This window comes from Dromiciops gliroides, chromosome 3 (assembly GCF_019393635.1).
Source record: "Dromiciops gliroides isolate mDroGli1 chromosome 3, mDroGli1.pri, whole genome shotgun sequence".
Taxonomy (NCBI): domain Eukaryota; kingdom Metazoa; phylum Chordata; class Mammalia; order Microbiotheria; family Microbiotheriidae; genus Dromiciops; species Dromiciops gliroides.
In genome coordinates, this window is record NC_057863.1 from 533,364,711 (window position 1) to 533,391,227 (window position 26,517).

The 26,517-nt window shown below is 37.7% G+C and overlaps 1 protein-coding gene across 1 annotated transcript in view; it reads left to right on the forward strand.

Annotated features, from left to right (window-relative positions):
* The window catches only part of HOATZ (HOATZ cilia and flagella associated protein), a 64,095-nt gene that overhangs the window by 27,570 nt on the left and 10,008 nt on the right, over positions 1-26,517 (forward strand). Inside the window, exons 4-5 of the mRNA XM_043999196.1 lie at positions 21,222-21,281; positions 21,492-21,544. Of these exons, the coding sequence (XP_043855131.1) occupies positions 21,222-21,281; positions 21,492-21,544 (113 nt within the window). The remainder of the gene's footprint in view (positions 1-21,221; positions 21,282-21,491; positions 21,545-26,517) is intronic.

Genomic DNA, 26,517 nt, shown 5'->3' on the forward strand with positions numbered 1-26,517 from the left:
TTATGGAAGTTCTTCAATATAGTCACACACACACACACACACACACACACACACACAATTTTTTTTTTTGTTGCTATTACCCTTAACTTTCTCCACTGGTCTCAACTCATTCTGCATTTTAACTTTCCTGACTCTATTTTAGGAGCATTCTATCCTTTGGTATCCACCCTCTGTATTTTTCCTCATAGTTCAGCTAAGACTAGAAATTTTTTCAAAGTAACTTTTACTCAGAAACCAAGGGGAAGAGAAAACAAAAAAGCATACAGTATGACAAGTTTATGAAATAAGGTTTTCTGATCCTTGTTTAAGTCTAACCACAGATTAAATTGTTTCCCATAGTTTAAAAAGCATACCAGTCCCTGAGCCCTTTCCCTTGCTTCAACCCTGTCTCTCTCATCTCTTTCAGTCAGTTTACCCTAAAGCATATTCAGAATTGGTGTTCCTTCTTTCAGCAAAGGGCAGCCTCTTCATCTTTTGTTCTAACCTAGGATTTTCCTAGTGTCATAATTTTAAAACTGGAAGAGACCTCAGACATCATCTAGTCCAGACCCTTTCATTTACAGTTGAGGAAACAGGCCCAGAGAGTTTAAGGGATCTGCCTAAAAGTCACACAGGTACCTAAGTAGCAGAATCAGGATTGGAAAGAAGCTCCCTTGATTCCAAACTCAGAACTCTTTACTACTGTACCATGCTGTCTCCAAGCTGCAATTAAACTTAACTATTTCTAGTGGTCATGCAGCCACCATAGTAGACACTGTCTGAATACCATACAATATGCTCTACTCCATGCCATGCATAATTTTTGCCTTTTGGCAGCTTCTAAGTAGATGTCTAAAACCAAACATGTCCAAGACAGAATTGCCTTTTCCCCAAAACTCACTTCTCAGAAGTCATCACTCTTTACTTTCATCAAGATATGCAATATCAGTATTATTCTCAACTCTCACATTGCATCCCTTCCTGCCTTCCATGGTCCCAGCACACTGTCCATCTTTGCCCCACTCACAAGACTCCATCTCTTATATGTATGCCTTTGCACTGGTTGATCCTGTATCTGGAATATACTCTGTCCTTCCCTCTATCTCCCAGAATCCCATGTTTACTTAAAAATATAAGCTCAGGTTCCACCTTCTTTCTACATTAAGTTTTTCTTGATTCCTATCTGCTCATTTGCTATTTTCCTTCTTATTCAAAATACCTTAGATTTATTTTATGTGACATGTCAGAAGAGATAAAGGGACTTCAACAAGAGATATTGCAAAGATAAAAGTGATAGGACTTGGCAACGATTGTATATATGAGGTGAGAATAGACAAGGAGTAGAGAATGACATGTAGTCTCTCTGATGCAATTATAAATTCCATGATGAAGATTTTTATTTTTGTCCTTTATCTCTAGTATCTAGCACTGTGCCTAGCACATAGTAAGTACTTGATAAATGCTTGTTTATTGATTTCTGTTTCAAAACCTTACTCTCTTTTGGGCTATCCTCTAATGTATCAGACACACTTCCCCCACCCCCATACCACCCCTCCCCCGTGCTGCCAGAACCAAATTAAAATGTAAGGTCTTGATATTGAGGGATTTTCCTATGCTCAATGAATTCTCATTCATTTGGGAAGGCAGCCAGCTTCTCCAGAGCTAGCTCAGTCTACTCTTGTGATTAAGCCCATAAACTCCCAGGTTGCTGTAGCAACAACTTCAGCCAGAAGAAAATCTATAGAGAGATAGCCCAAGTGGTGCAGACACTACCTCACTCTGTTTTTAGAGAGTATTTCAGTTGGCATTATAATTCTATCATAAACCAAAGGAAGAAAGATGTTGTCCTTTTTATGAGAATCACAGTGGAAGGAACAAGAAGGGCTATGGGATATGTGTTTGAAGTTCAAGTCAGTTGTTTCACACTTGGTTTTTACAAGTAAAAGTCTGAATAAAATTTTTATGATATCTGTAGGATTTGTGGTCTAAAGACTTTTCACCAACCTTCAATATAGTCACACACACACACACACACACACTTTGAACTGTTTGAATATTTGGTAGCAGTTTCTGAATATGGAATCTATTATCTCTGTTTTTCTGACTCTTAGGTCAAACGTTAGACTCCTCCAACCCAGAGAAGGAAATCATTTTATAGGTTTATGAAGGACCCCAAAACTCAACTTCCCCACCCCCACTGTGTTATCAAATCAATTAAAAAAGGCGTTTTCTCCCTTCTCAGTTTATCTGCCCTGAAGAACCAAAAAGAGTAATTGAGCTATCCCCAAACTGGCACCATACATCTTTTCCCCCTTCATTAAATTTTCCTGAAATATTCAACTTAAATTTCACCCTTTCCCAGTTGCCTCATTGCTATATGCTCCATTTCCCCAGATAGCCATTTAAAATATATTAGTTTAATTTTTGGCATCCCTGAAAGCACAAAAATGCAACTTTGTTTATAGAATTATTGTGAGAGCTAATAAATTAAATAATGCTTAATTGATAATATCAGGACCACAAAATGGTAATTCATTGGCTTGTATAAAATTATAATAATTTTTTCTACTATAAGGCAAGTTGTGGACCTTTTCTCAGAATAAAGATTTGAATGTGTCTGTAATTAATTTCAGAGATTTCTCAGAATAGGCTAACAATCTAGAACATTTTTTTCCAGATGACACCATTGTTGACCATATAAAACCCTGTTATTCATTTTCAGGAAACATATCTAGGAAGAAGTCAAATAGGATCAGTATTTCTAGAGAAGGTTATTACATTATTGAACTGGCTATCTTCTTGAAGTAATCATAATGCTAAAAGGATCTGAAGTTGGAAAAAATGTCTGGATGTTTGGCATCATGTAGATACAGACATCAAGAAAGAAAAATTAAGAGAGTTGTAAGAAAGGACAAGTTACAATTGTGGGTTACAAGTCAATCTATGTAAACCATAACTCAGTCATTTCACACACTAACTAAAGAATACAGCAAAAATTATTGGGCCATCAGCTCTCATTTATTAGTTCAATTAGAAAAAAATTACAGACTTTGATTCATTGAAACCAGTTTGAGTGGAGGATAAGATTAGACATTAGAATAGATTTTAAAATGCCCCAAACAAAAACTATCAGGATATGATATTTTCTCTTTGGGATAATAATCAAAAATTGTTTTTTCATAATATATCTAAAAAATAAAAACATGCAAACATTTAAGTGACAGATTCTTAAGTGGAAGTAAAAGAAAAGTATATTATATGTATATAAACACATATATACATACAATACATATACTAGTTTTTAAGGGTTGTTTTTGTTATATATAATTCTCCATTATATGATAGTATACTGTAATATCCTAGGTTCTCAGAGGACATGATAGTGGAAAGCAAGCTTTGGTAGGTCCTAATGTCAAGTGCAGGCCCAGAAATGGACTACAGATCTTTTCTTTTTTTTTTCTGAAGAGATACCTATCTCAGTTCATAGAGATTCATCACCAGAATCAAGTGATTTCATCAGTTTGTTTTATTTTAGCTCCCACTAAACCTACTAAGACCTAGAGAGTTTATGATATCTATAGCAATAGAAGAAATACCCACATAGATGAAATCACAAATCCTTGAAGTCATCTTTAATCTCCTACATCCACTCTCAATATAACTACTACCCCTCCCCTAACCTATCCCTACATATCCAATTCCTTTGTATTCTATCTCTACAATACTTCTCATCTGATCCTTCTTTCATAATTCCATTATTACTACCCTAATACCAGTCTTCACTACCTGAAAACCATGATCAAAAAAAGAGCTTAGAGATCATCTTCCAGGAGATTGTCAGGGAAAATTTCCCTGATATTCTAGAAACAGAAAGTAAAATAGAAATTGAAAGAATCCACTAATCACCTCCTGAAAGAGATGAAAACTTCCAGGAATATTACAGCCAAATTCCAAAGCTTTCAGGTCAAGGAAAAAAATATTGCAAGCAACCAGAAATAAACAATTCAAATACTGTGGAGCTACAGTCAAGACAACACAAGATCTAGCAGCTTCTACATTAAAGGATCAGAGGGCATGGAATATGATAATCTGGAGGGCAAAGAAATGGGGATTACAACCAAGAATCATCTACCCAGCAAAACTGAGTATAATATTTTAGGAGTGAAAATGGGACTTCAGTGAAAAAGAGAACTTTCAGGTATTCATGATGAAAAGACCTGAACTAAATATAAAATTTAACTTTCAAATACAAGACCTTAGAGAAGCATAAAAAGGTAAACAGGAAAAAGAAATCATGAGGGATGTTAAAAGCTTCACTGTCTCTAGTCAGAAATATTTGTAATATGTTCCTAACCAGCTTTCTGCTCAAGTTTCTCCCCTCTCCATTTGCCCTGCAAATGCTTGCTAGATTTATTTTTCTAGTGCAAAACTCTGATCATAAAGTTGGACTGACTTCAGAGGCTACCTAAACTCCCATGAAGCATGGACCCAGGAGTCCCAGAGAGATGAAGTATTTGGAGCAGTCTCAGTACCATCATGAACTCCCTCCTCAACTGCCATGACCTGAAGATTATCATACCCAAATTTCCCCCAAAATGTCCCTATTTGTCTCCCACACCCTTCTCTGTCTTATTTTATAGTCAGTCCCTGTGCCAGTGAGGGGGTGAGAGGAGGTCAGCAGGCTGCCCTAGTACCCTTCCCATTGTGGCTTGGGCCAGGTGATTTTCCCTGGAAAGTACCAGATAAAAAGGACCTATTGCTTCCAAAATTGACTGCCTCATCTAATTCTTCTGTGAAGCCCTATTAGTTCCAGCAATAGGCCCCAACAATTAATTGATACAAGGGGTATAATTTTTTCATGGAGGAATTGGACAATATGGGCTTTTCCTTACCTCACTTTCCCTTCCTCCTCCCTGCCTCTTCCAGCTCCTTCTCCGTAGGATCTTGTATATATTTTGTTTGTACTTTTCTTTGTACATTTTGTGTTATAGGACAGACGCTATCTTTGTATTCTTAGCACCTAGCCAGTGTCTAGTGTATATTCAAATGAATTTCTATACTTATCAGTTTGCCTATTGCCTCCAATGATGCTGATCACAGCCTAGACTTGCCTGCCCATCCTGTGGAATCTTAACCATTTCTTTGAGTAAGTTTACCATAGAGGGTATGCCCTCAATGGCCGCTAAAGGCCTTCTTCACATTTTTCTGACTTAAAGATACCATTAGGGACAGCTAGATGATGCAGTGGATAGAGCACCGGCCCTGGATTCAGGAGGACCTGAGTTCAAATCCAGCCTCAGACACAACAATTACTAGCTGTGGGACCCTAGGCAAGTCACTTAACCCCAATTGCCTCACACACAATAAAAGAAAAGAAAAGAAAAGAAAAGAAAAGAAAAGAAAAGAAAAGAAAAGAAAAGAAAAGAAAAGAAAAGAAAAGAAGATACCATTGAAGCACTCAAGCTATGTGTCAGTTATCCCTTGTCCTCACCACATGGTCAGCCCATATTCTTTTCCTATCATATATTCCCCTGATTACATCTTTTACTTCTGTTCTTCTTCTGAGTCTCTCACTGGTTATATGATGCAGCTTGCTCAGACCCACCTCTCCATCCCTCTGTATGCTATGCATTTCCATTTCTTCAGAGACTGTTGAAGTCATTCCTTAAAGACATATAACAACAGTAGTAGAATATTGTATTCAGACAATGGGCCTTTGTTTCTGGGAAAAGTTTGGAGTCATTCAAGTAGTTTTGCAGAAAGCCGACGGCAGAGTCAAGATGGTGGAGAAAAGACAGAGACTCACCTGAGCTCTTCCTAAAACCATTCCAAACAACTGTAAATAATGCCTCAAAACAAATTCTAGAACAGCAGAACCCACAAAAGTACAAGTTGAAACAGTTTTCCAGCCCAAGACAACTTAGAATGTTTTCAGGAAAGGTTGATTGCACCAGTGTGAGAGTGGAGTCAGCAAACCAGCAGTAGGCCTTTGGGGGCAACTGAATCAGTGGCAGCAGTGGCAGTTTTCAGACATCTCAACCCACAGATAGTAAAGAGGAATCAGACAACAGATCAGAAGGAGAATGCAGGGATCCCTTTTCTTACAGGACTCTGTTGTATTGCCCATACTTGGATCTGCATTGCAGTCCTGGGTCTCAGCCCCAGGGTAAGGAGGAGCAATAGTACACCAGATCTTGTGGCCACAGGAGAACTGGGACCCTGGTGGAAAAGAGTGCTTATGGTCATTCACAAACCAGAGCATAGGCCAGGAGAGGAGTAAACACATACCTCTTCCTAGATCATACCACTTTGGAAGAACCAAAAATTTATAAGTCCCCAGAATTATCTCTGAAAACAGCTACACAAAATACCTGAAACTCGGGACAGTGTACCTTCCACTCTGGAAGCAGAACCCCACTTTAGCTTAGAGATAAAAGTCAAGAAATAGGCTGGGAAAATGAGTGAAGGACAGAAAAAGATCCTGACTATAGAAAGTTACTATGGTGACAGGAAACACCAACTCAGAAGACAACAAAATCAAAACCAACTAACTGTGTGATCCTGGGCAAGCCACTTAACCCAAATTGCCTTGCAAAAAAAATGACTACATCCAAAGCCTCAAATAAATGAAAATATAAATTAGTATCAGGCCATGGAAGAGTTCAAAATGGATTTTAAAAATCAAGAGAGGTAGAGGAAAAATTGGGAATAGAAATGAGAGTAATAGAAGAGAATCATGGAAAAAGTTAACAGCTTGGTAAAGGAGACACATAAGAAAATACTGAAGAAAACAAAATAAGTCAATTGCTAAAAGAAGCACAAAGATCCAATGAAGAATGCCTTGAAAATAGGATTGACTAAATGGGAAAAGATATATAAAAATTCACTGAAGAATGTCTTAAAAAGCAAAATTGACCAAATGAAAAAAGAGGTACAAGAATTCACTGAAGAAAAGAACCTTTAAAATTGAATTGGCCAAATGGAAGAGGAGGTACAAAAACTCACTGAAGAAAATAATTCCTTAAAACTTAGAATTGGCAAGCTAATGACTTAATGAGACATCAAAAAACAATGAAAACAAAATCAAAAGATGAAAAAATAGGAGAAAATATGAAATGTCTCACTGGAAAAACAACTGACCTGGAAAATAGATCAAGAAGTGATAATTTAAGGATTATTGCTTGAAATCCATGATTAAAAAAAGAACCTAGACATCATCTTTCAAGAATTTATCAAGGAAAATTACCCTGATAATTCTCAAACCAAAGGGTAAAATAAAGTTAAAAGAATCTACCAATTACTTCCTAAAAGAAATCCCAAAATTAAAACTCCCAGGAATATTAAAGCCAAATTCCAGAGCTCCCAGGTCAAGGAAAAAATATTGTAAGCAGCCAAAAAGAAACAGTTCAACTATTATAGAGCCGCAGTCAGAATAACACAAGATTTAGCAATTTCTCCATTAAAGGAGTGGATAGCTTGTGTTTTTGATATTCCAGAGGACAAAAGAGCTAGGATTACAATAAAGAATCACCTACCCAACAAAACTGAGTATAATCCTTCGGGGGGAAATTAGATATTCAATGAAATAGAGGACTTTGAAGCATTCCTGATGAAAAGACCAGAGCTGAATAGAAAATTTGACTTTCAAATACAAGACTCAAGAGAAGCATAAAAAGGTAAAGAGAATTGAGAAATCATAAGGGATTCAATAAGGTTAAACTGTTTACATTCCTACATGGGAAAATGATACTTATAACTCCTAAAAGCTATAGCATTACTTGGGCAATTAGAAGGAGTATACATAGACAGAGGGCATGGATGTGAGTTGAATATGATGGCATAATTATCTAAAAAAAATTAAGGAGAGAAATGTACTGGGAGAAGGGAAAAAGGAGAGATAGAATGGGGTAAATGATCTGACATAAAAGAGGCATGAGGGGCAGCTAGGTAGTGCAGTGGATAAAGCACTGGCCCTGAATTCAGGAGGACCTGAGTTCAAATAGGCCTCAGACACTTGACACTCACTAGCTGCGTGACCCTGGGCAAGTCACTTAACTTTTATTGCCCAGGAAGAAAAAAGAGGCATGAAAGAGCTTTTACAGTGATGAGGAAGATGGGGGAGTTAGGGGAAGCATGTGAATCTTACTCTCATTGAAATTGGTCCAAAAAAGGAATAACACACACTAAGTTGGCTATAGAAATCTATCTTACTATAGGATAATAGGAGAGTAAGGGGATAAGAGAAGGGAGCAGGGCTGATAGAAAGGAGAACGGATTGGGGGAAGTGTCAGAAGGAAATCACTTTTGAGAATGGACAGGGTGAAAGGAGAGAGAATAGGATTAACAGATATTAGTATAGCAGGAAATGCATGCATAGTAATCATAACTGAAAAAATTTACAGCAAATTTCTCTAATAAAGATTTCATTTTTCAAATATAGAGAGAACTGAGTCCAATTTATAGAAATAAGAGCCATTATTCCTTAAACTGATAAGTGGTCAAAGGATATGAACAGGCAGTTTTCAAACAAAGTTATCAAAACTATCTATAGTCATATGAAAAAATGCTGTAAATCACAATTGATTAGAGAAATGTAAATTTTTAAAACTCTGAACTACCACTCCACACCTATCATATTGGGTAATATGACAGAAAAGGAAAATGACATTTTGTTGGAGGGGGTGTGGGAAAATTGAGACACTAATGCACTGTGATGAAGTGGTATACTGACTCAACCGTTCTGTAGAGCAATTTCGAACTATGCTCAAAGGGCCATAAAACAATGCATATCCTTAGACCACTACTAGGTCTGTATCCCAAAGAGATATAGATTATATATAATTTATTATACAAAAATGTTTATAGCAGCTCTTTTAGTAGTGTCAAAGAACTGGAAATTTAGGGGATATCAATTAGGGAATGGTTGAATAAGTTGTGGTATATGATTGTGATGGAATAATACTGTGCTATAAGAAATGATAAGCAGGATGCTCTCAGAAAAACCTGGAAAGACTTACATGAACTGATGCAAAGTGAAATGAGCAGAACCAGGAGAACATTGTATATAGTAACAGCAATGTTGCATGATGATTGGGGAGCAGCTAGGTGGCACAATGGATAAAGCACCAACTCTGGATTCAGGAGGACCTGAGTTCAAATCCAGCCTCAGACACAACATTTACTAGCTGTGTGACCCTGAGCAAATCACTTAACCCTTATTGCCCCACCACCAAATATATGTGTGTGTGTGTGTATGTATGTATGTATATGTATGTGTGTATGTGTATCATGATGAACAACTGTGAATGATTTAGCTATTCTCAGAAATATGATCCAAGACAATTTTGAAGGATTTATGATGAAAAATGCTATTCATTTCCAGAGAAAGAACCTATGGAATCCAAATGAAGATTGAAGCATACTTTTTCTTTTATTTTTCTTGGGGTTTTTTTGTCTGTGTTTTCTTCCACAACATGACTAACATGGAAATATGTTTTGTATGACTGTACATGTATAATCTATATCAAACTGTTTCCCTTCTCAATGAGGGGAGAGGGGAAGGAAAAACGGGAGAGAGAGAATTTAGAACCCCAGAATTTTTTAATGAATGTTTAAAATTGGTTTTGCATGTAATTGGGGAAAAATAAAATATTGAAGTAGTTTTACAGTTTCTCGAAGGCAAACCAACATGCTCTCCTCCTTCTTAGTTCTGGTTCCAATACACTATCAGACTGTATTGTCTCTTTAGGGCTTGGTGCAATCAGGACTGTTGCGTGCATAAAAAAGACCATCATCTAGAGGGAAGCCCTCTTCAACTTAGCATATCTCTACCACCATAGTAGCAAATGAATACTTCAGGAGATTATATGTATGAAAGTCTTATATATGTGTAAGTATGTATACACACACATATATATGTACACACACACATATAGTGTTGTATGAAATGAGAGGTTAGAACACATATAAAACTATAAACATACATGTATGTATATACACATATACACACACATACATGCAGGTAAGGCTTTATGCTTTGCCTGATATTTCTCATCAGAGGGTCATTGAACAGGGTTCTTTCTGTTATTATAATTTTCAGGGAATCTTGAATGATTTTAATGTATGGGTAGAAGACATCTCATTGGAAGCAAGTCTTTAAGGAAGCACTTTTATCTAAGGACTTTTCTAGTTTTTCAACCCCATTTCCTACCCTATTATTATGGGACATATATAACTCTGTGTGTGTGTGTGTGTGCATGTATATATACACTTCAATATACATACTATATATTCTATATATGTGTGTATAGAAAGAGCTCTGTCTATATATGTATATTTTTTTCTCAAAGACCCTAATTCCATAGTCCCTCAATTTCAATTCCAATGACCTATTCCTCCACTCCACCTCAACTACATACAGAGATAGTTATACTATCTTTCCATTAATAATCTTGCTATTGCCTATAAAGTGTTCTATTTATATGTTCATGGACTCAGAAATTCCTTTTGATCATAATCTTTTTTTTAATTAATCAAGTATTTTATTTTTTTCCCATTACATGTAAAGATAGTTCTCAACTTTTGTTTATACAAGCTTTCCAATTTCAGATTTTTCTCCCTCCCTCCCCTAGACAGCAGGTAATCTGATATAGGTTTTATATATACACATAATAACATTAATCATATTTCTGCATTAGTCATGTTATAAGAGAAAAATCAGAGCAATGATGAAAAACCTCAAAATAGAAAAAACAACAGCACCAAAAACAAAAGAAATAGTATGGTTCATTCAGCATCTATACTCCACAGTTCTTTTTTTTCCCCTGGATTTAAAGATCCTCTTCTATCATGAGTTCCCTGGAACTCTTCTGTACCATTGCATTAGTAAGAAGAATATAGTCCATCACAGTAAATCAGCACTCAATGTTGATGATACTGTGTACAATGTACTTCTGGTTCTGCTCATCTCACTCATCATCAACCCATGCAAGACCCTCCAAGCTTCTCTGAACTCCTCCTGCTCATTGTTTCTCACAGCACAATAGTATTCCATTGTATTCATGTACCACAACTTGTCCAGCCATTCCCCAGTTGATGGGCATCCCCTCAACTTCCAATTCCTTGCCACCACATAAAGAGCAGCTATAAATATTTTTGTACATGTGGGTCCCTTTCCCCTTTCCATGATTTTTTTGGGCAAAAGACCCAAAAGTGGTATTGCTGGGTCAAAGGGTATGCACAGCTTTTTTGCCCTTTGGGCATAATTCCAAATTACTCTCCAGAATGGTTGAATCGGTTCACAGCTCCACCAACAATGCATTAGTCTTCCAATTTTTCCACAGCTTCTCCAACATTTATTATTTTCCTTTTTTGTCATTTTAGCCAATCTGATAGGTGTCAGGTGGTACCTCAGAGTTGTTTTAATTTGCATCTCTCTAATCATTAGAGATTTAGAGCATTTTTTCATATGGGAATAGATAGCTTTGGTTTCTTCATCAGAAAACTGCCTGTTCATATCCTTTGACCATTTCTCAATTAGGGAATGACTTGGATTCTTATAAATTTGATTTTAGTTCCCTATATATTTTAGAGATGAGGCCTTTATCAGAAGTACTGGCCATAAAAATTGTTTCCCAGCTTTCTGCCTTCCTTCTCATTTTGGATGCATTGCTTCTGTTTGTACAAAAATTTTTTAATTTAATGTAATCAAAATCATCCATTTTGCATTTTATAATATACTCTATCTCTTGTTTGGTCAAAAACTGTTTTCCTTTCCAAAGATCTGATAGGTACACTATTCCTTTCTCTTTTTTGTTTTTCCAGATGAATTTTGTTATTATTTTTTCTAGCTGTATAAAATAATTTTTAGGTAGTCTGATTGGTATGGCACGGAATAAGTAAATTAATTTAGGCAGTATTGTCATTTTTACTATATTAGCTCTGCCTATCCATGAGCAATTGATATCTTTCCAATTATTTAGATCTGATTTGATTTGTGTGAAGAGTGTTTGGTAGTTGTGTTCATAGGGTTCCTGGGTTTGTCTTGGCAAGTAGACTCCCAAGTATTTTATATTATCTACCATTACTTTAAATGGAATTTCTCTTTCTATCTGTTGCTGCTGGACTTTGTTGGTCATGTATAGAAATGCTGATGATTTATGTGGATTTATTTTATATCCTGCTACTTTGCTAAAGTTGTTAATTGTTTCAAGTAATTTTTGAGTTGATTCTCTAGGATTCTTTAAGTATACCATCATATCATCTGCAAAGAGTGATAGTTTTGTTTCCTCCTTGCCTATTCTAATTCCTTTAATTCCTTTTTCTTCTCTGATTGCTAAAGCTAACATTTCTAGTACAATATTAAATAATAGGGGTGATAATGGATATCCCTGTTTCATCCCTGATCTTATTGGGAAGGCCTCTAATTTATTTCCATTGCATATAATACTTGCTGATGATTTTAGGTAGATACTGTTTATTATTTTAAGGAAAGCTCCACCTATTCCTAAACTCTCTAGTGTTTTTATTAGGAATGGGTGCTATATTTTGTCAAAAGCTTTCTCTGCGTCTATTGAGATAATCATATGATTTTGATTGGTTTTCTTATTGATGTGGTTGATTATGTTAATAGTTTTCCTAATGTTGAACCAGCCCTGCATTCCTGGTATAAATCCCACCTGGTCATAGTGTATTATCCTGGTGATCACTTGCTGTAATCTCCTTGCTAATATCTTATTTAAGATTTTAGCATCAATATTCATTAGGGAAATTATTGGTCTATAATTTTCTTTCTCTGTTTTGGCCCTGCCTGGTTTTGGTATCACCACCATATTTGTGTCATAAAACAAGTTTGGTAGAACTCCTTCTTCACCTATTTTTTCAAATAATTTGTATAATATTGGAAGTAATTGTTCTTTAAATGTTTGGTAAAATTCACCTGTAAACCCATCTGGCCCTGGGGATTTTTTCTTAGGGAGTTCATTAATGGCTTGTTCAATTTCTTTTTCTAATATGGGTTTATTTAAGGATTTTATTTCCTCTTCAGTTAACCTGGGCAGTTTGTATTTTTGTAAATATTCATCTATTTCATTTAGATTGTCCAATTTATTGGCATACAGTTGGGCAAAATAATTCCTAATTATTGATTTAATTTCCACTTCATTGGTGGTAACATCACCCTTTTCATTTTTGATACTGGTAATTTGGTTTTCTTCTTTCTTTTTTTAAATCAAATTAACCAATATTTTATCTATTTTATCGGTTTTTTTCATAAAACCAGCTCTTAGTTTTATTGATTAATTCTATAGGTTTTTTGCTTTCAATCTTATTAATTTCTCCTTTAATTTTCAGGATCTCTACTTTAGTATCTAATTGGGGATTTCTAATTTGTTCTTTTTCTAGCTTTTTAAGTTGCATGCCCAATTCATTAATCTCCTCTTTCTCTTTTTTATTCATGTAAGCTTTTAGAGCTATAAATTTTCCCCTAAGTACTGCTTTGGCTGCATCCCATAGATTTTGGTATGTTGTCTCATTATTGTCATTCTCTTGGTTATAGTTATTGATTGTTTCTATGACTTGTTGTTTGGCCCATTCATTCTTTAGAATGAAATTATTTCGTTTCCAACTGATTTTCATTCTACTTTTCCCTGGCTCTTTCTTACATGTAATTTTTATTGCATCATGATCTGAGAAGGATGCATTTACTATTTCTGCCTTTCTACATTTGACTATGATGTTTTTGTGCCCTAATACATGGTCAATTTTTGAAAATGTGCCATGTACTGCTGAGAAAAAGGTATATTCCTTTCTATCCCCATTCAATTTTCTCCAGACATCTATCATGTCTAACTTTTCTAGTAATCTATTCACCTCTTTCACTTCTTTCTTATTTATTTTTTGACTAGATTTATCTAATTCTGAGAGAGGGAGATTCAGATCTCCCACTAGTATAGTATTACTATCTAATTCCTCTTGTAACTCATTTAACTTCTCCTCTAAGAATTTGGATGAATACCACTTGGCACATACATATTTAATATTGATATTACTTCATTATCTATAGTACCTTTTAGCAAGATGTAATTTCCTTCCTTATCTCTTTTAGTGAGCTCTATTTTTGCCTGCGCTTTGTCTGAGATAAGGATTGCTACCCCTCCTTTTTTTACTTTAGCTGAAGCATAATATATTCTGCTCCAGCCTTTTACCTTTACTCTGTGTGTATCTCTCTGCTTCAAATGTGTTTCTTGTAAACAGCATATTGTAGGATTCTGGTTTTTAATCCACTCTGCACTTTGCTTCCGTTTTATAGCAGAGTTCATCCCATTCACATTCACAGTTATTATTACTGACTGTCTATTCCCCTCCATTCTATTTACCCCCTTTGTACTGTAATTATTGGAATGATGCCACCTACTGGAGACTTGCTGTGGGAAAGCTCTGCCATAAGAAAAATGCCTCAGAGGGCAAGGCCATGTGGCTTTTTCTTGGCGTCAGGAAATGATGTTTGCTCATGGGTGTTGTCTATCAAGGCTACCAGCTAATCAACTTGAGGAGCCTCCTATTTTCTGGGAGGAGACAGGAAAGAGGAAAGAGAGCCTGCACGGAGAGCTCTCGCTCTTTTGGGTTCCTGACTTGATGGTGGTGGTAGCGGCAGAGGACTTCACAGAAAATTTGAGGAAAGATAGGAATGCCAGGCTGTTGGAATTCCATTATCAATCTTTTTCTTTCTATTTTTTAATAAACCCTTAAAAACCTAAACTCGTTTTATCAGTGATTTTAGTCAATTTCCCCCAAAACTGGGGGAACATATTAGAATCCACATTTAGAATATTAAATTACACAGTACTTTTCCCCCCTTCTTTCACCCTATTCCTCCTCACCGATGTTTTACTTCTTACCCCTGCCTCCCCCAATCTGCCTTCCCTTTTTATCACCCCCCTATCTTTTCTTTACCCTTTTCTCCCTTGCTTTTGTCCTCCCTTCTATCAGTCCCCCCTTTCCCTTCCCTTTTTGCTTCCCTAAAGAATGAGCTAAGTGTCTTTATCCCAATGAACGTATATGTTATTCCCTCTTTGAATCAAATCTAATGAGAGTAGGGTTGAAACAATGTTCACCCCTCCTTTCTTTCCCTCTATTGTAATAGGTTTTTTTTTTCGCCTCTTCATATGATATAATTCACCCCATTCCACCTCCCTTTTCCTCTCCTCCCCATAGACTCCCTTTTTAACCCCTTAATTTTCTTTGTATCATCACATCAAAGACAATTTATATTTATACCCTCTGTGTAAAGTCCTTCTCTCTGCCCAAATACATTTACAATTCTTATGAGTTATGAGCATTATCTTCCCATGTAGGGATATAAACAGTTTAACCTAATTGAGTAACCTTTTTTTCCCCTCTGTTTACCTTTTTAAACTTCTCTTGAGTCTTGTATGTTAAGATTGAATTTTCTATTCAGTTCTAGTCTTTTCATCAGGAATGATTGAAAGTCCCCAATGTCATTAAATGTCCATCTTTTCCCCTGAAAGAGAATGCACATTTTTGCTGGGTAATAGATTCTTGGCTGCAATCCAAGGTCCTTTGCCTTCCGGAATATCATATTCCAAGCCTTGCTGTCCTTTAATTTGAAGCTGCCAGGTCCTGAGCAATCCTGACTGTGGCTCCATGATATTTAAATTGCTTCTTTCTGGCTGCTTGGAGTATTTTCTCCTTCACCTAATAATTCTGGAATTTGGCTACAATATTCTTTGGAGTTTTCCTTTTGGGGTCTCTTTCAGGAGGTGATCAGTGGATTCTTTCAATGATGATTTTATTCTCTGATTCTATGATATCAGGGCAGTTCTCCTTAATCATTTCCTGGAATATGGTGTCTAGATTCTTTTTCTGGTCATGGCTTTCAGGCAGTCCAATGATTCTCAAATTGTCTCTCCTGGATCTGTTTTCCAGATCAGTTGTCTTTCCAATGGGGTATTTCACATTTTCTTCTATTTTTTCATTCTTTTGATTCTGCTTGACTGATTCCTGGTGTCTCATGGATTCCTTACCTTCCAACTGTCCAATTTTAATTTTTAAGGCATTGTTTTCTTAAGTGAGAATATGCACCTTTTTTTCTATTTGGCCAAATGAATTTTTTAAGGCATTGTTTTCTTCAGTAAGATTATGCACCTTTTTTTCCATTTGGCCAGATGAAATTTTTAAGGCATTGTTTTCTTCAATGAGATTGTGCACCTTTTTTTCCATTTGGCCAAATGAATTTTTTAAGGCATTATTTTCTTCAGTGAAATTATGCACTTTTTTTCCATTTGGTCAGATGAATTTTTTAAGGAATTGTTTTCTGCAGTCAATCTTTGTGCTTCCTTTTCCAAGCTGCTGATTCTTTTTTCATAGTTTTCTTGTTTTGCTTTCATTTCTCTCCCCATTTTTTCTTCTACCACTCTCAATTGATTTTTGAAATCCTTTTTGAGCTCTTCCAGGAAGACTTTTTGTTCTTGAGACCAATTCACCTTCCCTCGTGAGGCTTCACATGTAGGCAATTTGAGGGTATTGTCCTCATCTGAGTTTGCGTTGGCTTCTTCCCTATTGATACAGAAGCTCTCAATGGAGAGGGCTCTTTTTTGCTTTTTACTCATTATTGCAGCTTATTTATTTATTTTTTAAGTTGAGGTCTGCTCTGGGGGCACCAGGGTCCCTGTTTTGGGCTTCTTGTGCAGGGGTATAGGTGCTGTGTGACTGGCTTTTTACTCTGAGGCCTTTATAGTGTGTGCAGTTTGCCCCTCTGCACTTCCTGTCTAAGCGTGCTATGTCAGTGTGCCTGGTCGCGCCTATCCTGTTTGTGGCCCTACAGCTGGCAACTTGCCCTCTCGGCTGGTGCAGGTAGGTTTTTCCACTGTCCTTCTTGACCACCAGATTTTTGAGCCAGGTTCCAGCGGCCTCAGTTGTTCAGCTGTGGCCCACAGCTCCTGTTGACTTGCCCCGACCCCCTCAGCACTGGGCTGTTGCCCTGCACTGGGCCTCCCTTTTGCCCGAGTCAGACCGACCTTTTTCTGAAGTCTTCTAAATTATCTCTGGTTGGAATACTGTGTCTCTCTGTCTCTTTGCAGGTTCTGTAGTTTCAGAATCCGTCCAGAGGCTTGATTTAACATTCTTTTTGAGGGAACAGAAGGAGAGCTCAGGCAGCTTGCTGTTTCCTCTCTGACATCTTGGCTCCGCCCACCGATCATAATCTTTTAATGTCCCATTTTTGCCTGTGTCTTATGACTCCTAACCCTAGTCTTCATGCTTACCATGACTCCAGTCACCCTTCAGTTCTTTCTCAAACCATCACTACTGCACTAGCTACACTCTCCTCCCTTCTCTATCTTGACCCTTTGGTGAATCAGTTCAACTTAGTACTTACCTCTACACTCTCATCCCTTGCCCTTTGTTCTATTGACAATCACAGATCCCAACGTTGGATTACTCCCACTATCTTCCTCCTTTACTCATATTCATGTGATTATGAATGGAACTGGAGAAAATCATGAAACTGTGCTGATTGAATCCACTACAAATTTATGCTACATAATCTCATCTTCATTGAGTCTGGGTCTTAATTAAAAACAATGCAATTATTTTTACACCTCCCTAATTAATTTACTATACTACTTGTCACAGCATTTATTCCAGACCTTTAATTTCTCCTCTAGCCTCCCACAGTATCCTCTCCCCTAACCCTCTCATCTGAGGACCTCACCCCAAACTTCACAAAAAAAAAAAATTGAGGCCATTCTATAAGAGCTCTCTTTTCTCATCTTACATCATTCAAATGTCTTCCCCCAACTATTTCCTCCTTCACCCCTGTTCCACATTAAAGGTAGCATGCTCCCTCGATCCTATCCCTTCCCACCTTCTTCAGCATATTGCCCCTTCTTCTGTCCCTACTCTAATCTTCAATCTCTATTTGCTGGCTCCTTCCATGTCTGCTACTAAATCTCTCACTTGATCTGACCATCTCCACTAGCTTTCATCCTATAGCTCTCATCTCCTTTTCAACTAAACTCTTTGAGAAAGCCATATATGTGTGTGTGTGTATGTATGTGTATATATGTATATGTATATGTATATGTATGTGTGTATATATATATGTACATATATATGTACATACATATATATATATATATATATATATTTGCAGCCTCCATTTCCTCTCATTTGGCTTCTAAACCCTCTGAAATCTGACTTCTGTTCACATCATTTGACTGAAACCAGTCTCTCCAAATTTATAATTTTTTTAATTGACAAATTCAAAAGCCTTTTCTCAGTCTTCATTCTTCACTTCCCTGAAATTTTGACACTGTTGATCACCCTGTTCTCCTAGACATTCTCTCTTCTCAAGGTTTTTGTGACACTGCTCTCTCCTTGTTCTTTTCTGCTCTGTCTTATTTCTCCTTCTCAGTCTCCTTTCTTGTGTCTTCATTCAGGTCATGCCTACTGTTTGTGTTACCCAATAGTATGTCCTGTGCCCTCTTTTCTTTTTCCTCTTCAGTTATCTCATCAGCTCCCATTCATCTCTATCAGATAATCTCCAGATCTATTACTTATGCAGCCCTAATCTCTGAGTGCCAGCCTTACATCACCACTTGTCTTTTACATGTCCAAAACAGGACTCAACTCTCCCCCAAAACTCAACCTGCTTTCTACCTGTCCTATTACTGTCAAAGCACCACCATCCTCCCAGTCACCCAGGCTTGCAACCTTAGTATTATCCTCAACTCCTCTATCATTCCATACTTCCAATCTGCCAGGTCCTGTTTTTTCTACCTTCACAACAAATCCTATGTAGGTCTCTTTCTCTCCACATATATAGCTGTCACCCTGCTGTAAGCCCTCATCACCTTTCATTCCTGGACTATTGCAATAACCTTCTAATTGGTCTCCCTGCCTCAGTTATGTCCTCATTCCTCCATTCAGCTGTCAAAGTGGTTTTCATAAACTAAAAGTCTGACCCTTCCCTTCTTGTTGAATTCCAGTGGTTCCTTATTACCTTCAGAATGAAATATAAACTCCTCTGGCATGTAAAGCTCTTAACAACCTGGCTTCCTCCCTCCTGGTCATTTTATATTTTATTCCCCTCCATACACTCAGTGATCCAGAGCCTACTCGCTGTTCTTTACACATGATACTCCATCCCCCAATTCCATGTTTTTCCACTAGCTGTCCCCCATGCCTGAAATGCTCCACCCCCTCACCTATTACATGTGACTTCCTTGGCTTCCTTAAACTCAGTTTAAATCTTACCTTCTAGATTACCTTACATTCACACTGTATATACCTTCTATGTACCACTTGTTTTTATGTTATACACACACACACACACACACACACACTCTACCACCACAATTAGAATGTGAGCTCCTTGAGGATAAGGACCATATTCCTATCTTTTAATCCCTAGCACTTAGAACAGTGCCTGGCACAGCAAGCACTTAATAAATACTTGTTAACTGAATGAATCAAATGAGTTTTCACAATGAATGCAAATAGCAAGCACAGTGAGATCATATATTCCCACAAATTTCAGTCAATTGAATGATGGTAATGATGTGATCTATTATAGAATCACTCTATTACAATTGTGTCACTGCCAGCATAGATCTCTTCTATCTATACCCAATCTAATACAACTACTTTCCCCATCTTTGTTCTCTTTAATGCCATTTCTTCTCTTCTACGAACGTTAGAGTCAAGTGTGGTGGCTTTACTGCCCTTGATGGTGAAAAGTATGTTCTAAAATTTTTTGCAAATTGTTTGTACTTTGGCCAAAAAGTATGAATTGTCATGAAAAAGATGTTACTAATAAATTTCTACCACAAAAATGAGAGTGAGATAGGAGAGATTCTTTAATCTTCTAGGAAACTAATATTCGTCAGGAAATAGTAGAAAATCAAGCAGAAATAATTTATTATTATAGTACCCCATTCCATTTCCTAGATCTCAGCTTCACTATTCAATTACTGCTCATGAGCCCCCATTTTCTCCACTGACCCTTCCCCAAGACATCTAGAATTGGATTGTCATGTGATATCAAAGCAATGAAGTTACCTAAAATAGAACATCAGATATAGACCCAGATGAAAATTAAGCAAATATTCTTACCACCCATTCCCAAATTACAGCCTTCCCAAATTCCAGAGAATGTAGTTTGTGAGTCCTCTTAGTTCTCCTTCCCATGCCATTTTACCAGCTCAACATCACTAGCTAGTGGAATAGGAAATTAGATTTGTGAGTCCATTCTCTCAGTATTCTTTATGCTACTATATCATGATATCATAGCAACATAGAGGACAGTAAAGAGTCATTAGCAATTTTCCCAGCAACAAAACCCAGTAACCTTGAGGTCTGAAAGGCACTCTATCTCAGTATCAGATATGCAATATATTGACAATTTGCAACAACTTCTCACATTGGGAATTGTAACTGGGAAGCTATCTACATCTATTGTTTCTTAGCACATGAGAGGGAATATGCCATCTCTTTGAAGTAGCAGAATTCAGATGTAGCTGTACAGAAGTTTTCTGACTCCATACCCATTTTCCTTTACTTTTCATTTGGGTATTTTGTTTGTATGTTCCTGAGTCTCATTAATCTCATGTGATTTTGCAATCAGTCTTTCACTTTACAACTCAAACATTCCCCTCCACCCAGAGTTTATGCCAGGGTAATATCATTCCCTGCTCAACTCCAGCTTGTGGAAGATAAGAGTCCCTCAATCTGCTGTCAGTTCTGTAGGGGTGACATCACTCCTTGGAAAGCAAATTTCCTAGAAGCCTGAGTGAAGCACAGCAAGTGAAAATGCTACCCAGCACAGACACTGGTGAGAGAGAGAAGACTTACAAACTTACTTTTCTAATAAATATTCCCAGTATGAGACTGATAAGTCAGTGTGTGAAAACAGAGCTGAAAAGACTAAGATCTATGATCCCTAGAAGTCTGAGAGGTTGTAGTTTGGGAAATGGGTGTTAAGAATGATCACTGCTTGATTCTTATCACTTGTTAATACCTCTTCTATCCTGTTTTAAGTAAAAGTGCTCTTGTACTGCTATGATATAGGATTAATTTTGGCTAATTGGAAAGAGTCAGTGGGAAAAATAGCCTTTGGTGAACCCAGACTGCTTCCAGTGACCTGAATAAGGCAATGGGGTGTCATATTCATAAGTCAAAAGAAAGACATATAAATACATTCATTGTTTTGTTTCTTTAAACAGGCCAAGAAAAGAGAAGAGATTCTTGATCTGTTAAGAAAACAAAGAGAAGAAAGAATAGAGGTGAGACTGATACTAAGAAATTTATATGAGTTTGCCTGGCGAGACAGTCTATAGTATATGTTTCATAATAGTATAGACACTATGATTATTCTGCCCAACTGTTTTTAAATGGGCAGAATTAATTCAGTATAAGTCATGAGCAATGGCTAGAAGAAAAATCTATTTAATTTATGTCTAAGTCAAAAATCTTTCTTCTTCTTTTTTTTTTAGAAAGAACTGGTTTCTCTTCTTCATAAGCCAAAGGTCAAAGTACCCCAAACAAAGTAAGTTTAAACCTTTCAAAATAATTTCCCCCGTTTCTAGTTCCCTAGTCAAGGATATATTTTACAATAGAGGAGTAGAAAGAGAACACTTGACTTTGAATAACAAGATCAGTATTCAAGTATCAGCTCTGGCACTTATGTGTGTCCTGAAGTATTTGAACCATCAAATCTTTCTGAGCCCAAGTTTCCTCATCTGTAGAATGGGAATAATATTTGCACTGCCTGCCTTTGAGAATTGTAGGGAATGTGCTTTAAGTAAAGAACTATAAAGTACTATCTAAATGTGAGTTACTATTCATCCCATTGCTGGGATTTAAAAGAAAGGTTTTGCAGGAAGATTAGATGATCTAGCCAATGGTCAATTGAAACAATAGGATAAGAATAGTGAGTAGACCTGTAATTTCATTGATAAAGGGAACTCCCATATGAAGAAACTTGCTCCATTAATGTACATTTGGCACTTTCTCTATGGCCAATAGTCTTAGAGAGTTGCCTAGAACTTGGCTTCTTAAACTGTGGGTCTCGACCCCATATGGGGTCACATAACAATGTGGGCATTGTGAAAAATTTGGAAACAGTAAAAGGTTTATGTATACCAATTTTATATACTTATATGCGCAGAGCTATGTATAAATTTCTTGGACAAAAAAGGTCAAGAGTAGAAAAAGTTTAAGAAGCCCTGGCCTAGAACAATAATATCAAACTCAAATAGAAACAGGGCCATCAAACTGTATGTACATCAGGTTCCCTCCTGGCTGTATGTTGACTTAGAAAACGACATATTATTAACATCATCTATGTCCCATGGTCTTCTTATTTTGTTAAATTATTTCCCAATTACATCTTAATGTTATGGTGGAAAATGGGGTACAGGGTTGGGGTTAGGGGTAGGGGTTCTTAGGAATTCCTCTTTAAAGAATTACACCCTCTTGCACACAAAAGCAGTTAGAATAAGATGGTAGTTTATTTAGGGGCAAGGGAAGGGGGGGAGGGAAGGGAAACCATGAAAGAAATCCTTGGTCTTTTCATGGGGAGAGAGGTATGGAACAAACCACATGGCTCTGAGGTACCAATCTCCTCGAGCAGGAGACTGGCAGGTACTTTTATAGAGGATTGATGGGGGGGAGGGGTGACCATTTGACTGTGGAAAGTTCCTTTAGCGAGGGAGAACCATCCCCCACTGGTGGTAGCTAGAGGAATTGGGTGGGGAGTGGAGGAGGACCATCCCCCACTGGTAGTGACTAGAAGAATTTGGTGAGGGGTGGCTCTCAAGCCATCTCTCTCTTCAGGACACAAAGGCAGCAGCCACACCCAAAGTTATCTCCCCAGGGGTAAGGGAGATCAGAATGAAGGGTGGAGGTCCCTAAACTAGCTCAGTCCAATCTGGTTCTGCTTATCTCTCTAGGCATATCTGTCCTCTGGTTTAGTTTCTCAAGGAGAAGATTCCTTGATGTGCCCCAGAGAACTTCTGGGGTACTTTGGGCCCACAACATTAATCTGGTTCTGACCTCACAGGCCCCATGTTTGACACCTTTGGCCCAGAGCACTAAAAAGTTAAATGGCTTGTCCAGGGTCACACAATGGCCTTCCTGGCTTCAAGGGTGACTATAAATTGACTCTTTAATTTGGTGCATTAAAGAGATCACATAATTAATTAGCAATACCAAAGGGAGCACCAAAGGGGAGGTGGGGGCAACAAGAAAAGACCATTGGAACAACATCAACCCCTGAAACTGGGGCAGCAATTGACACTCCCCAAATTAGGGCAGCACCCTCATCCAAACTAGCAGCAGGTTATGCCTCCAAAGTGTGACCGAGAAGTACAGTGGAAAGGTATCTCTTTGTAGTTGAAGGACCCGTGTTCAAATCCTGATTCAGATACTTTCTACCTATGTGACCCTAAGGCAAGTCACTTAACCTCTCTAGGCCTCAATTTTCATATCTATAATATGAGGGTGTTGAATGGCCTCTGAGGTCCCTTCTAGCTCTTGATCTTTGATGATATATGTATATAATCAAGGATATGACTAGAGAGCCCCAGGCATGATGGGGCTTCAAGCTGAGCAGGGAGTACAGGAGGTTATTCCAAAGTCTTGGTACATGCTCTTCACAATTCAATAAGCAGGATTCCTAGATAAATGGTTATTCCATCTGTCATGGGGAAATAGAGTAGGGGTTTGGGGTCCTTAGGAATTCCTCTTTAAAGAATTACACCCTCTTACACACAAAAGCAGTTAGAACAAGATAGTAATTTATTTAGGGCAGGGGAAGGGAAGGGAAACCATGAAAGAAGTCCTTGGACTTCTCGTGGGGAGAAGGCATAGCACAGAGCATAGCTCTGAGATACCAATCTCTTTGAGCAGGAGACTGGCAATTACTTTTTTTTTTCCCGGGGCAATGGGGGTTAAGTGACTTGCCCAGGGTCACACAGCTAGTAAGTGTCAAGTGTCTGAGGCCGAATTTGAACTCAGGTACTCCTGAATCCAGGGCCAGTGCTTTATCCACTGTGACACCTAGCCGCCCCTGGCAGTTAATTTTATAGAGGACTGATGGGGGTGACCATCTGACTGGAAAGTTCTTTTAGTTAGGGAGGACCATCCCCACTGGTGGTGGCTGGAGGAGTTGGGTGAGGGGTGGCTGCAGATCTCTCAAGCCATCTCCTCAGGACACAAAGGAAACAGCCATTCTAGGAGACTAGAATGAAGGGTGGGGGTCCCAAGCTAGCTCAGGTCGATCTGGTTCCACTTATCTCTCTAGGAGTGTCTGTCCTCCGGTTTAGTTTCTCAAGGAGAAGGTTCTTTGATGTGCCCCAGAGAACTTCTGAGGTGCCCTAGGCCCATAACACATCCATCAGGACAGTTCACAGGTCTTGAAGAGAATCCAGTGTTTTTTATAAGAAGAGGTAGCAGGATTTTGCTCAAATGAATATGATTAGTTTCCCCTCTCTGATCTCACAGGCAACCTGCAAATCAGTTAGGAAGCTGGATGTTTCTAGCCTAGAAAGTTCTAAGCATCAATTCTAGATATGGAGGATTATAGAAAAGGGCCTTGGAAGGGGAGAAAGGGAATTCCATAGGAAGTGGGGGCATAGGGAAGAGACAGACTGTTGCCAAAAAAGCAACACCCTGCCCCAAAAAACAAACAAGCAAACAAAAAACTATCCATTTTATCAAGGGTACTGATCACCCTAATTTGAAAAAATCTATCAGCTTCATTCTCTTAAAGACTATTTTTGTGTCATGAGCCTGATGTAGTAAGGATGGATTTAATTGATCAGACTGATCGTGAAGCGTCCCAAAGATTTACAAAACTCAGTGACTCAGTTTCCTAAGTTTTATTAGAATACTGTGAGGCCACAGAGAGAATACCAAGAGAGTAAAAAAGAAAGGTATCTTGAGTAGGGGGAAGAAAGATGGTTATATTTATAGTAAGAAAAAGTAGGTTATCTCCTCATTATCTTAATCTCCTCCTTAAGTATGTACTTGGAAGGGTTTATCCTAATTTGGAATTCTTGGGGTCCTAAGACAACCCCCAAGATGGGTACCTTTTTGCCTGAAGGTGTGTTTTGGGGGTCTAAATGTCATAAGATGAACCTAAGGACACATTTCATTTGGTCTTTGTGCGCATGTTCATAAAGACATGCATAAACTTGTCAGAGCCACAGGGCCTCTCTGTTTATGGTATCTCTTTACTTTAAGATCTGGTTTCTAGGTGTCCTGCCATAAAGGAATATTAAAGTCTAGTAATAGTTAATGGTCCCCGGTTACCTTTCCTAAGCTGTTGATATTGTTGGTTGATAGGGACTCAACTCTCTTGGTTAAATCTCAAACCTTTGTTTCTCTGTTAACCCTTTTATATTGATCAAATCTCTTAGGTTGTCATTAAACATTTTTAGCCTCCTCCATCAAGCCTAGTTCCCCTAACAAAAATGCAGAACTGAAAGAAAGACAATTAAAATCCAGCCCTAGCCCCACAACTTTCTAATATGGCTTGCCCTGTTTCAGCTCCCTGCACAAGGCACAAATAATGTTTCTCTACAGTGAGTTAGACAAGTTTCCAGTATTCTCGAAGATACACTGAAAGGTCATTCATATACTTAACAGTTTTACCCTGCATAAAGATACCAAACCTATCCTGTGTTCTGTGCAAAATGTTTTCCTATCTCTTTACTTATTTGGGAAAATAAGTAAAAATAAATTTTCAGGGCTAAAATATCCTGAAGTTGCTAAACAGCCCTCAATTTGCCCTTAGAGTAATGTTCTTCATTGGTGGTCAATTCAAGTAAACTATAATTGAATTTCATGAGAAACTATTAATAAACATGTCTAAGTATTTACTTTTAGGCATTTGGAAAGAAGGTGGAGATAATGAATAATGTTTGTATAGTATTTTAAGGTTTTCAAAGTCTTTTACAAAATACACTATCTCATTCCTCACAACAAACTTGTGAGATAAGTGCTACAGACATTGTTATGCCCATTTTACAGATGAGGAAGCTGAGGCTGAAGCTAAATTACTTACCCAAGGTCTCAAAGCTAGTAAGTAGTTAATAAGAAGGATCTGAATCTTCCCAGACTCCAGGTCTAGTACTCTACCAGTTGCTATCAGGTTGACTAATTGGTAAGCCAGCTGAATGTCATTTTCCTACAGAGTATAGTAGCAACTCTAACAACAACCCAGATTTATTTAGCACTAGTTTTTTTGTTTTGTTTTGTTTTGTTTTGTTTTGGTGGGGCAATGAGGGTCAAGTGACTTGCCCAGGGTCACACAGCTAGTGTCAAGTGTCTGAGGCCAGATTTGAACTCAGGTCCTTCTGAATCCAGGGCCGATGCTTTATCCACTGTGCGACCTAGCTGCCCCAGCACTAGTTTTTTAAAGCACTTTCCTCATAAAGACCCTTGAGGTAGATGAATATTATTATTTCCCTTTTACAAATGAGAAATGATAGCCCACCTCTGAAATCCTATGGCAAA